Genomic DNA, 14,467 nt, shown 5'->3' with positions numbered 1-14,467 from the left:
GGCTAAAGCAAGAGAAAACAAAAGAATACCACAAATACAAACCATGGGGTTATAGCAAGAGAAAACATAAGAATACCACAAATACAAATACAAACCATGACAGAATGACTTACAATTAGCAATTTTTTTTCTTTTTTTTAAATGACAAAGGTTACATTACTCTTACTTTTAAACTACACTAAGAATACTAAATTACATCCAATATCGGGATTTGAATCTTGATATTTTCTCAAAGAGACAAAATCCTCTACCACCCAACTATAGCCGGAATGACACAATTGAAAGCTTGAAATCACACCATAAATCTAAATCCAAATATTTTTCGTCCGCCTGATTTATTATCCAGAGGAACGCCTTTTACAGTATATCTCAACCACTTCTACCTCTTATTTGACCCACCATTAAACAATTTGTTTGTTTCTCGCACCCCATACCATTCTAAGACTCTTAGGGGACTCAGGACGTATGCGGCTTGGCAAGCAGGTAACCCCTACCCACTCCCAAACACAGCCGTCGGTCTAGCTGGCAGGTTGGGTTGGGTTGGGTCTAAGAAGTTTCCGCTCGTTTTTGTTTTTTGTGTTGAATGTGAATGCTTTTCAACGGCAATATTGCTGTAAATTTAAAAAAAAAATATTTTTATTTAAAATATTTACATTTCACACATTTATCATTCATGTTTAAATCATCCCATTTCACGTTATACCCCACTCCAAAATCTCAACCATTTTTACTACTTCTCTACGTTCAATATAGTTTCTTAATATAATCCATTAACATAGGTGGAGGTTATTCGTTTCCCACCAAACGAATGGAATCTTCACACCGTCGACGATTAACACGTCGTCGTTTAAACTCGCTACCTTCAAACCCGCTTTCGTCCAACCATCCGCGTTTAAGACGTCTTGCAAACCAACAACCTACAAACCCACCGCCTACAAACCAACCTCATATTTAAGAATACTACCAACTACAACATCCAGACCATTCAACTGTTGAAGAGTTGAACTGGGCATACGATTATACCATGAGTCGACTTCAACTTGCAGGTATAAGTGTTGGTGAGGCGTCTCATCCTGCACCGCCAAACACTCCACCAACAAAGCCGAACCCGACACAAGACGTCCCAACATAAGCCAAAGCCTATGAAACTAACCCGAGGGAGGAATATGTAGATAGATGGTAGGATGAGGATATACGCCCCCAACACCCGAAACCCTGCCTCGTTGAATGTCAGGTTCGCCAAGGTCGCGACGATTATGACAGTGATTGTTCCGTCTCCCTGCCCCCACCGTGGTTGGGTGATTGGGAATTTTAGGAATGCCATTTTTTTGTTCAGTATCCCTGCCCCCATCGTGGTTGGGTGATTGGGATTCTTAGGAATGCCATTTTTTTATTTTTTAAGAATGTTATTTTTTTTTTATTTTTAGGAATGTATTGATTAAGGAATGTCAATTTTTTTATTTTAGAAATGTATTTTTTTTTATTTTTAGGAATGTATTAATTTTTTCAATTTTAGGACTGTACTTTTTTCATTTTTAGGAATGTATCAATTATTAATGTGTTTAATTATTTATTTTTGTAATAAAAAAGGAATAACCCAATCTACGCCACTAAATAGGATAAGAGAGAGTAATGAATGATCAAAATGACTAGACATGTGCAAGAAATTTGTGTTTGTTCCTTGGTTCCTTTACGTTTTGTGGTCCTGATCTCACCACAATGTACCCCTATATAAAATTTTATTCATTTTTCAGGGAGTAAATTACAAAAATCGTTCTTTACTAGTCTAAGTACCCGTGTGTTACACGGGTGGACCAACAATAATTAATATTATTCAACACCATCTAAGTAAACATCTTAATTAAATAAACGTTGAACTACGAACATCTTTATCAACATTACACGTAATTGAAAACAAACAAAGAAGACAAAGTTCACAATTTGTTAAACACTTCCTTATAAACAACATTTGATGTTTTATCGGTAGGTTTGCCGTCCTTGTCTAATATAAGCAATTTGACTCCGTCTCTGGATTTTACCCTTGATAAAGCCACATACAACTGACCATGCGTAAAAACAGGTTGTCTCAAGTACAGACCAACCCTTGATAGCGACTGCCCTTGACTTTTGTTGATAGTCATCGCAAAACACACAACTATCGAAAATTGCCTCCTTTGAAACGCAAAAGGAATCTTTTTGTCTGAAGGTATCAAATTAAGTCTCGGTATGTAGGTGCGAGTGCCAATATTTCCTCCAGATATGATTTCTGCTTCTATGACACGGTTGTATAATCTTTATATCTGTAACCTCGTACCGTTGCATAAACCATTTTGTTGGTCAATGTTACGTAATAGCATTACTGGCACACCAACTTTGAGTACTAACCTGTGATTAGGCAAACCTGATACTTTAAGACCATTCAACACATCTGGTGAGTATAGTTTTAGCTGTGTTGAATTAGGATTCTCAGTCTGACAAAGACTATCGGAGCTTAGATACTCTCTTTCTTCGCCTGGGAATAACGCTAACAACCTGTCATTTATCTCATGCACAACCTTGTTCTTAGGCGTAAGTATAGCCCTCTCCCTAAAGTAGTTATGATTGTTGTAGTTATCTAAAATTGAAGGGTACACGAAATCAATTAAAGATGAAATGGGATCAGAGGTGTCGTTAAAGGTCGCAAAAGCCATGGGAATCGATCGCTGCCGAAAGGTAACAATAAAAAATAGGCGTGGTGTCGAAACCACCTTGAACGTCACGGCTGAACCAAAAAGAGGAAAAAAGAAAAACAGGTATAGTGTATTGGGATGGCCAGCATGGGTTCGTGAAAACAACATCAAGATGGGTTATCTTTGCGTTTTAGAGTGGTATCAGGATATGCCTACACTCTTTGTTAGGGATGTAATCGAAGAATAATGGGGTTAGTGTAACACCCCGTGTTTTCCAAAAGTCAAAGTCAAGTGTTGACTGTTATTGGAATTAAAGATTAATAAAGATTAATTTCATTTTAGTTTCATTTTGATTTTCATATTATTTGGAGTAAGTGTTGTATAATCAAACTAATCGACCGACAATCGAACTGTGAATCAACGACCGACTGTGAATGATAGGAAGTAACAATGCAATAAAGCTAGTCAATCAATAATCAAGCTAATCAAATCAATCATCGAACTCTAGTGTGGGGATTTTAGTACTTTTTATACGTGTGTGTGTGCCTTATGTGTTACTTGTGCATGCTTACTTTTGTGTTAAAGTGTGTGGTGAATCAATCAAATCAATCAAGACTCAAAGGTGAATCAAACTCAATGGAAATCAAACCCGAAATGGTTGTAAGGATGCTTGTATATTAGATATAGTAGTTGGAACTAAAAGTAATTTGATAGGGAATTCTATCATTCTCAAATCATCGTTCATCGAACTCGAAATATCGAAAATCGTCGCGAAACACTCAAAACCAGGCAAGCCGATCGAACAGGGCAAGCCGATCGAACAGGCTAGCCGATCGAACAGGCTGTTCGATCGGACAGCTGCTCGATCAGGGATGCTGTTCGATCAGCTGACCCTTTCCTCTTTTGGAAGCCTATAAATAGGGCTGTCCTTGTCAAGCTTTCCACTTTTGGAAAAGCTCTGACCGACCAGCCTCTTCTTCTCACTAAATCTCAGATTTCTCTCAAACCGGTAAGTATTTCGCTCTAATCCTTGTACGTTTTTGTTCATTAATCGATTCTCCATCTTTCTATCTTTCAAAACTTGGATTTCATCCATGAAATCACCAAGATCTAGGTGTTCTTGAGTGATGTCATCATGGTGTTCTTGGTGTTCATCAAGAACTTCATGTTCTTGACTTCATTCAACCATGAATAAGCTAGATCTAACCGATTTCCACATAAATAACCTAAAATCTTCCAAAGATCTTAACATTTCACGGTGGAAAAGGATTGGAAGATGGGTTTTCATCTATCTTTCAACTCTTTTACACTCAAAAAGGTGAAAACGAGACTTGAACCGATTTACAAATCAACCTAAACAAACACATGGTTCAAGATTCGGGTTCTACCAAGAGATATACCGATTTCGGGTTAAGCGTTAAACTTAAGTTCCAAACCGTCTCTGACCGAGTTTGGGTGATTCCTGCTCGAGTCAGTAGGCTAAGTGGGGACTTCAGTCCTGTGGTTCAACTCGTAGTCAAAATATCTCTAAAACATCAACAAACAACGGGAATAACCAAGTGTTAAGTGATAGGTTAACCAAATCGAGTAGCTGGCCAAACGGCTAGGCTGTTCGATCGAACAGCCCAACCGAACGACTATGCCAGCCGATCGACTAGGCTAACCGATCGACTAGCACTTAGTCCCACAAACTCACAAAAGTGTAGTATTGACGAGGTACTGTTCGATCGACTACGCCACTCGATTGTAATCATTACTGCTCGAATCATGAGATACTATACTTCAAAACACTTAGACTTTTCGAAACATTGGAATGTCACCCGATCGAACATGCCAACCGATCGAGTGACATATTTGAAAACAATGAAGTGCTAGCCGATCGGTTGGGCTAACCGATCGAACAGCTGTTCGATCGGCCAACTTGAAAGGCAGTACAAACCATCATACACAAACACATCCTTCACATCAAAGGAAGAAACAATCCACTTGAAGGAACCAGCCGATCGAGCCAGCCGGCCGATCGAATGGATGTTCGAACGGACTTTCCAACCAATCGAACAGCCCACTCGATCGAACTGCTGTCCGATCGAATGGCCTACTCGATCCAAGTACATTGTTTACCTTTCCGCGTTACTCATAGTTGTGTTATCGAACCATTCAGGCTAAACTATTCTCAGTGCTCCCTTCAATCCACAATCAACCACTGTGAGTATACTCGATCCCTTTTTGCTTTCAGCACTTTTGGGTGTTACATACGTAATCTATCAAATTCACAAACAACACAAACTATTTGAACGCTAACCTACTTGCATGTATTACTTGTCTAAATGATTGCTGTTTATTATGTTTACACGTGGAGTGCTATCTGCCTGCTTTAGCAACGTAGTACTATAGTTTGGACTCAGCACCCGTTCACACGGGGGTTGCTAAGGACAATTACTTGCATGGATTACGGTGGTAATCATGTATTGCGAACTGTCTCGGACAGTCAACCCGCAGTCGTTGGTATCGATGGTCCCATGTTGATAATTTACATGCATCGTTTGCCCTTGTGTACGTGCTTGGTTATGCGTAAACTATTCGAACTCTATATGCTATATCAAACTTGTGTACTCACCTTTACATTATATGTATTGACTTTTATTTTAACGTATGTGACAGGTGTTTAAGCTACTAGCGTGCTAGGGAAGCGAGGCAATAATAAGCTTCTAGGAGCCAGTGACCTTAGGACAGTGTCCATATACCTGCTCCAGGGCCATAATTATCTGTAGATCTTGTACTGGCACCTGTAGTCAGTAAGATCTATAGTTAGCCGTCTAGAAGTCTTAAAACAATATTTACTTTCGGTCTGTAATAATTAAGAATTTGAGTTGTCGGAACAGTTCCCATATTGTTTAGTTGATTTCTATGATAACTTGTTATTGTTTGGGACATGGTATGGGACGTGTTATATAACTGAATTGTATGATAGTTGTTGTGGAAACTTCTGAACAATCTGTTTCGCTCAGTGCCGCGCCCCGATGATTCCGCCATCGGTTGGGGTGTGACAGATTTGGTATCAGAGCCATAACTATAGGGAATTAGGTTGGACACGATCTAGTCCGGATCGCTGTCTTAGAGACCTAGACTATAGTTAGGAACCAAGAGACCAAGTTTATGTGCTTATTTTATGTTGATTCCTTCTATTCTATCATTACATCCGAACTCCGAGCCAAATTTTGTAATTTGGACGGGATTAGGAGTGAAACCCGCAAATTCCTGCCTAAATTACAAATCTTTGCCGATTATTTTGTGTGAATTTCCATCAACAAACGGGGGAGAATTATACCAAATTAGGGCTGAAACCCGTAATTTGATGAAAACTTTCCTCTAAAATTTTCTTAAAACAAGGAAGAAATTGCTAAGCTAGGGGTGAAACCCTAACCTTGGCAGTTATTCCGACCTTATTTTATCTCGCCAAGGCAATTGACGGACTCCAACGACCTGAACTCACGAGTATGACCTAGAATGCGCATGCATAATGCCCAAGAATCGAGGCAGGAACATGTCCCCTAGAGTCGAAAGTGACGACAAGTCAACTGTGAATAGTTAAATTGTCATGGTTAGTCAAAGTCTAGTAGCCGCAGACAATCCATTTTCCGATTTTGAGTGTTGTTTTGTTGAATTTATATGATTTACCTGTTTACGTGTTTTAAGATTCGTTGATTACTCCATTTGTTATCAATCTGCGTGACCTTTGCTGCTATCCTATCTCGATTCAAATCCCTGTTGATGTGATCTAAACGAAACCAGTGTGCTATGCTACGCTATACGACTAAGATAGACGATACAATGTGGTGCTATCCGATACGCAAAACGAACGGCACTCGACTTGTGGTTATAGGTTTCTGTTTTCTGACTACCTCTGTGATAAGATTTCGTACGTGTTTAGGAAATTAAGTGCTCTATTTGCTTAATTGCTTATGTGCCCAAATTGCTTCTGTGCTTATGTGCCTCTATGATTATGTGCTTATGTGATTATATGTGTTACGTGACGAGAGATGCGACGTGATTCTAAGCTTTAGAGATCTAAGAACGTGCGAGATTCGAATTCGTTGTGTTAAGCCCTATGGCGATGTCTATTGCAGACCATGTCGTCATCTGGACAACCTAGATCACGCTCGCGTCTTACCCGCCAGGAGAAAAGAGATCGACGTCTGGCTGCTATCATCTCTAAGACCGTGGCGAAGGCCGTGAGTGAGGTTTATGAGAACGCCAGCAAATCATCTGAGATGTCACAAGCTGATGCTCCGAAAGAATCCAGCAAGACTGCTTTTAGCTTCAAGCAATTTAAGGCATGTGGGCCAAAAGAGTTCACCGGCGAGGATGGTCCAACGGCTATGTTTCACTGGTTTGACTCGATAGAAGTCACCTTTCGTCAAAGTGGATGCCCAGATAATCTCCGGACTCTCAATGCTACTGGCGTCTTCCAGTCCCGTGCTTTGGACTGGTGGACTGCTGAAAGAAACAAGCGCGGAAACGACGCAGCCTATGCTCTGTCATGGAAGAAGCTGAAGGAAATCATGATCGAAGAATACTGTCCCTCCCATGAGCGTCATAAGTTGGAGGATGAATTCTGGGGTATTAAACAAGACAAGGGTGACAACGCTGGTCTCACTGCTCGCTTCAAGCAGTTAAGCATCATCTGTCCAGACCAGGTCAAGACTCCCGACATGACCATCAAAAAGTACATCCGCGCTCTTCCTGACTGTGTAGCGGATTTTGTCCTAGCTTCAAAGCCCGCAACGATTGAGGAGACCTACCTGCTCGCCGCTGAGATTAATGACAAGCGGGTGAAGGCTGGTTTCTGGGATAAGCAAGTCAAGCCCCTGCATCAAGTCACCGCCGCATCAACCGACAACACCACCACTCAAGCCTCCAAGTCCTCGAGAAGAAGAAAGAAGAACAAGGGTTGTGCCGCCGCAACCAATGCCGCTCCTCTTCAGTCAGTACCACCACAACAGCAACAACCACAGCGCACTGCGCCAGTGATCAATGCGCCGCCAGCGAAGCGTGCGTACACCGGCCCCCACCCACTCTGTGCTACATGTTCCTATCATCACCCGGTGGGTGTGGCCTGCCGATTCTGTGCCCACTGCAACGTTTACGGGCATTTCACTGCGAGTTGCCGCTATGGTCCCCGTCAAACGCAAGCTCAGGCTGCTGTTAACCAAGCCCTGCTACCTGCTCCTCAAGCTCCTCAAGCCGCTCAGGCCCCAACAACCAATGTTCGGACCTGCTTTGCATGTGGTGACCCTAACCACTTTGCAAACCGGTGCCCGAACAGGGTAGTCAAGCAAGAAGCTCAACAACAACAGCCTCAACAGCAAGCAGCTCACGCCAGAACCTTCAACATCAATGCACGTCAGGCTCAAGCTGATAACAACGTGGTCAATGGTACGTTCCTTGTGAATGGTATATATGCATCATGTTTGTTTGATACTGGAGCCGATAACTGCTTTGTGTCATTTGAATTTGAGAAGCTTCTTAGGCGTAAGCGCTCTTATCTTTCGACACCCTTCGAAGTAGAAATCGCTACCGGAAGAACCATTGCTGTCAATTCTGTGCTCCGTGATTGTACCCTCGAGCTCAACAGCCATATCTTTCCTATCAATCTTATCCCGATGCAGCTCGGAAGTTTCGACGTCATAGTAGGCATGGACTTTCTTCGTGAAAACCATGCTGAAGTTGTGTGTGCCGATAAGATGATACGTTTTGTGCTAGCTAGTGGTGATATTCTATGTGTTTATGGTGAAACTACTGCGAAAGATCTCAAGCTCATGTCCTGTCTTCAAGCTCGCAAATATCTCCGCAAGGAATATCGAGCCTTCTTGGCCAACATTGTTGTAACAGAGACGGACAAGAAAAAGAAAGTTGAAGTCAAGGATGTTCCTGTTGTCCGAGAATTTCCTCATGTGTTCCCTGATGATCTTCCTGGATTACCCCCAAATCGTGATATCGACTTTCGAATCGACCTTATTCCAGGAGCCAACCCAGTGGCCAAAGCTCCGTATCGACTCGCTCCATCTGAGATGCGAGAACTCTCAAACCAACTCCAAGAGTTACTTGAAAAAGGCTTCATTCGCCCGAGCACTTCTCCTTGGGGCGCACCAGTCCTTTTCGTCAAAAAGAAGGACGGGTCGTTCCGAATGTGCATCGATTACCGGGAATTGAACAAGCTGACCATCAAGAACCGATACCCCTTACCAAGAATCGATGATCTGTTTGACCAACTACAAGGTGCTCAGTGTTTCTCCAAGATTGATCTACGTTCAGGCTACCATCAGTTGCGGATTCAGGAGGGAGACATACCCAAAACCGCTTTTCGAACCCGATACGGCCACTACGAATTTGTTGTCATGCCTTTTGGTTTGACCAACGCACCCGCGGTCTTCATGGATCTGATGAATCGTGTGTGTAAACCGTTCTTAGACCGTTTTGTCATTGTATTTATCGACGATGTCCTGATCTATTCCAGATCGAGGGCCGAACATGCGCAGCATTTGCGATTGGTTCTCGAGTTGCTTCAGGGAAACCAACTCTACGCCAAGTTCTCTAAGTGTGAGTTCTGGTTGGAGGAGGTTCAATTTCTGGGTCACATTGTGAATAGTCGGGGTATACACGTTGATCCTGCAAAGATTGAGGCGGTCAAGGGATGGGTTACGCCAAAGAATCCGTCAGAAGTTCGCTCTTTTCTCGGATTAGCTGGTTATTACCGGCGATTCATCGAAGGATTCTCGAAGATTGCTGTACCACTTACCTCTCTTACTCATAAAGACAAGCCTTTTGTGTGGGGATCCGCGCAGGAGACTGCTTTCCAAACCCTCAAACACATGCTGTGCCATGCACCAGTTCTTACACTGCCGGACGGAAGCGATGACTTCGTTGTCTATTGTGATGCTTCAAACCTTGGACTTGGCTGTGTTCTCATGCAACGAGACAAGGTTATAGCTTACGCATCTCGACAGCTCAAAATCCACGAGAAGAACTATACAACCCATGACCTTGAGCTAGGCGCAGTTGTCTTTGCCTTAAAGATTTGGCGACACTACCTGTATGGTACAAGGTGTACGATCTTCACCGATCACAAGAGCCTGCAACATATCTTTAACCAGAGAGAACTCAATATGCGTCAACGCCGATGGGTAGAACTTCTCAACGACTACGACTGTGAGATCCGTTATCACCCAGGCAAGGCGAATGTAGTTGCAGACGCCCTCAGCAGAAAGAATTACGTGATAGGTGTTCGAAACATCCAGGCTCAGTATAACCTCGAAGCTCTCATCCGCGAAGCACAACACGCTTGCTTTAACGAGCGTACGTTGAAGAAAGAACGAATCTATCACGATGGAACTCAGCTCGTGAGCAAAGCCAACGGGATATTCTATTATCTGGACCGAATCTGGGTTCCGAGGAGGACAGATTTGCGAAAGATCATCATGAACGAAGCCCACAAATCCCGATATTCCATTCATCCCGGTGCGGACAAAATGTACCAGGACATCCGCTACAAGTACTGGTGGCCTGGGATGAAAAGGGATATTGCTCTATATGTTGGTAGCTGTTTAACTTGTGCAAGAGTCAAGGCTGAACACCAAAGACCTTCAGGCTTACTCGAACAACCGCCGATACCCGTATGGAAGTGGGAAAGCATAGCTATGGATTTCATAACTAAGCTTCCGACCACGCCATCAGGTCACGACAGTATTTGGGTTATAGTCGACCGTCTAACCAAATCAGCCCACTTTCTGCCAATACGAGAAGACTATAAGGTGGCCAAGCTAGCCCAAATCTACACCGACGAGATCATTAAGAATCATGGTACGCCTCGAGACATCATTTCGGATCGCGATGCTCGGTTTACATCGAGATTGTGGGAAACTTTTCAAGCAGCTCTTGGTACGACGCTGAATTTGAGTACCGCATTCCACCCGCAAACCGACGGGCAGACTGAAAGAACGATTCGTACTATTGAAGACATGCTCCGTGCGTGTGTTATCGATTTTGGTGGTAGTTGGAGCAAACACCTACCGTTGGTCGAATTTTCGTACAATAATAGCTATCATTCCAGCATCGAAATGGCACCTTTCGAAGCCTTGTATGGTAGGAGATGTCGCTCGCCTATTGTATGGCACGAGGTCGGTCATTCACAATTGACTGGGCCCGAGATTCTGCAAGAAACGACTGACAAGATCCACCAGATAAGGGAAAATTTGGTAAAGGCCCGGGACAGACAAAAGATGTACGCCGATAAACGACGCAGGCCCCGCGAATTTGCAGTTGGCGACTACGTGCTCCTAAAGGTATCACCTTGGAAGGGAGTAGTCCGATTCGGCAAAAGAGGGAAACTTGCGCCTCGATTTGTTGGACCTTTTAAGATTCTGGAAAGGATCGGTAAAGTTGCCTACAAACTCGAATTACCGGAGGAACTCAGCAATGTCCACCCGACTTTCCATATTTCAAACCTTCGAAAATGCGTAGCCGACCACGACGCGATAATACCACTCGACGATCTTCAGGTCAATGAGACGCTACACTTCGTGGAAAAGCCTGTCGAAATCATGGACCGACAAACCAAGCAACTCAGACGCTCTCGCATTCCTATTGTAAAAGTACGATGGGAAGGCAAACGAGGCGCGGAGTTCACTTGGGAACTCGAAAGTGACATGAAGGCCAAGTACCCGCAGTTATTCAGATAGATCTGAAGCATCAAATTGGTAAAAATCACACGGCGATGTACGGTTCTCGGCCTAATTTCGGGACGAAATTCCCTAAAGGAGGGGAGACTGTAACACCCCGTGTTTTCCAAAAGTCAAAGTCAAGTGTTGACTGTTATTGGAATTAAAGATTAATAAAGATTAATTTCATTTTAGTTTCATTTTGATTTTCATATTATTTGGAGTAAGTGTTGTATAATCAAACTAATCGACCGACAATCGAACTGTGAATCAACGACCGACTGTGAATGATAGGAAGTAACAATGCAATAAAGCTAGTCAATCAATAATCAAGCTAATCAAATCAATCATCGAACTCTAGTGTGGGGATTTTAGTACTTTTTATACGTGTGTGTGTGCCTTATGTGTTACTTGTGCATGCTTACTTTTGTGTTAAAGTGTGTGGTGAATCAATCAAATCAATCAAGACTCAAAGGTGAATCAAACTCAATGGAAATCAAACCCGAAATGGTTGTAAGGATGCTTGTATATTAGATATAGTAGTTGGAACTAAAAGTAATTTGATAGGGAATTCTATCATTCTCAAATCATCGTTCATCGAACTCGAAATATCGAAAATCGTCGCGAAACACTCAAAACCAGGCAAGCCGATCGAACAGGGCAAGCCGATCGAACAGGCTAGCCGATCGAACAGGCTGTTCGATCGGACAGCTGCTCGATCAGGGATGCTGTTCGATCAGCTGACCCTTTCCTCTTTTGGAAGCCTATAAATAGGGTTGTCCTTGTCAAGCTTTCCACTTTTGGAAAAGCTCTGACCGACCAGCCTCTTCTTCTCACTAAATCTCAAATTTCTCTCAAACCGGTAAGTATTTCGCTCTAATCCTTGTACGTTTTTGTTCATTAATCGATTCTCCATCTTTCTATCTTTCAAAACTTGGATTTCATCCATGAAATCACCAAGATCTAGGTGTTCTTGAGTGATGTCATCATGGTGTTCTTGGTGTTCATCAAGAACTTCATGTTCTTGACTTCATTCAACCATGAATAAGCTAGATCTAACCGATTTCCACATAAATAACCTAAAATCTTCCAAAGATCTTAACATTTCACGGTGGAAAAGGATTGGAAGATGGGTTTTCATCTATCTTTCAACTCTTTTACACTCAAAAAGGTGAAAACGAGACTTGAACCGATTTACAAATCAACCTAAACAAACACATGGTTCAAGATTCGGGTTCTACCAAGAGATATACCGATTTCGGGTTAAGCGTTAAACTTAAGTTCCAAACCGTCTCTGACCGAGTTTGGGTGATTCCTGCTCGAGTCAGTAGGCTAAGTGGGGACTTCAGTCCTGTGGTTCAACTCGTAGTCAAAATATCTCTAAAACATCAACAAACAACGGGAATAACCAAGTGTTAAGTGATAGGTTAACCAAATCGAGTAGCTGGCCAAACGGCTAGGCTGTTCGATCGAACAGCCCAACCGAACGACTATGCCAGCCGATCGACTAGGCTAACCGATCGACTAGCACTTAGTCCCACAAACTCACAAAAGTGTAGTATTGACGAGGTACTGTTCGATCGACTACGCCACTCGATTGTAATCATTACTGCTCGAATCATGAGATACTATACTTCAAAACACTTAGACTTTTCGAAACATTGGAATGTCACCCGATCGAACATGCCAACCGATCGAGTGACATATTTGAAAACAATGAAGTGCTAGCCGATCGGTTGGGCTAACCGATCGAACAGCTGTTCGATCGGCCAACTTGAAAGGCAGTACAAACCATCATACACAAACACATCCTTCACATCAAAGGAAGAAACAATCCACTTGAAGGAACCAGCCGATCGAGCCAGCCGGCCGATCGAATGGATGTTCGAACGGACTTTCCAACCAATCGAACAGCCCACTCGATCGAACTGCTGTCCGATCGAATGGCCTACTCGATCCAAGTACATTGTTTACCTTTCCGCGTTACTCATAGTTGTGTTATCGAACCATTCAGGCTAAACTATTCTCAGTGCTCCCTTCAATCCACAATCAACCACTGTGAGTATACTCGATCCCTTTTTGCTTTCAGCACTTTTGGGTGTTACATACGTAATCTATCAAATTCACAAACAACACAAACTATTTGAACGCTAACCTACTTGCATGTATTACTTGTCTAAATGATTGCTGTTTATTATGTTTACACGTGGAGTGCTATCTGCCTGCTTTAGCAACGTAGTACTATAGTTTGGACTCAGCACCCGTTCACACGGGGGTTGCTAAGGACAATTACTTGCATGGATTACGGTGGTAATCATGTATTGCGAACTGTCTCGGACAGTCAACCCGCAGTCGTTGGTATCGATGGTCCCATGTTGATAATTTACATGCATCGTTTGCCCTTGTGTACGTGCTTGGTTATGCGTAAACTATTCGAACTCTATATGCTATATCAAACTTGTGTACTCACCTTTACATTATATGTATTGACTTTTATTTTAACGTATGTGACAGGTGTTTAAGCTACTAGCGTGCTAGGGAAGCGAGGCAATAATAAGCTTCTAGGAGCCAGTGACCTTAGGACAGTGTCCATATACCTGCTCCAGGGCCATAATTATCTGTAGATCTTGTACTGGCACCTGTAGTCAGTAAGATCTATAGTTAGCCGTCTAGAAGTCTTAAAACAATATTTACTTTCGGTCTGTAATAATTAAGAATTTGAGTTGTCGGAACAGTTCCCATATTGTTTAGTTGATTTCTATGATAACTTGTTATTGTTTGGGACATGGTATGGGACGTGTTATATAACTGAATTGTATGATAGTTGTTGTGGAAACTTCTGAACAATCTGTTTCGCTCAGTGCCGCGCCCCGATGATTCCGCCATCGGTTGGGGTGTGACAGATTTGGTATCAGAGCCATAACTATAGGGAATTAGGTTGGACACGATCTAGTCCGGATCGCTGTCTTAGAGACCTAGACTATAGTTAGGAACCAAGAGACCAAGTTTATGTGCTTATTTTATGTTGATTCCTTCTATTCTATCATTACATCCGAACTCCGAGCCAAATTTTGTAATTTG

The 14,467-nt window shown here is 42.6% G+C and overlaps 1 protein-coding gene across 1 annotated transcript; it reads right to left on the bottom strand.

Moving 5' to 3' along the window:
* Positions 1-1,934: 1,934 nt before the first annotated feature.
* LOC118491442 lies at positions 1,935-2,690 on the bottom strand. The gene is made up of 2 exons (XM_035989235.1): positions 2,386-2,690; positions 1,935-2,292 (listed from the first exon to the last, which is right to left on the bottom strand). The coding sequence occupies exons 1-2, from the start codon at positions 2,688-2,690 to the stop codon at positions 1,935-1,937; spliced, it is 663 nt and encodes a 220-aa protein (XP_035845128.1).
* Positions 2,691-14,467: the final 11,777 nt, after the last annotated feature.

This window comes from Helianthus annuus, chromosome 4, assembly GCF_002127325.2.
Source record: "Helianthus annuus cultivar XRQ/B chromosome 4, HanXRQr2.0-SUNRISE, whole genome shotgun sequence".
Taxonomy (NCBI): Eukaryota; Viridiplantae; Streptophyta; class Magnoliopsida; order Asterales; family Asteraceae; genus Helianthus; species Helianthus annuus.
This window is presented reverse-complemented; position numbering and strand designations above follow the sequence as displayed.

Excerpts from the sequence above, each read along its gene's own strand:
- LOC118491442 (XM_035989235.1), bottom strand. The coding sequence starts at position 2,690 with ATGGCTTTTGCGACCTTTAACGACACCTCTGATCCCATTTCATCTTTA. Across the intron at positions 2,293-2,385 it reads TCAGGTTTGCCTAATCACAG|ATTATACAACCGTGTCATAG; the intron begins GTTAGTACTCAA and ends ACAGATATAAAG.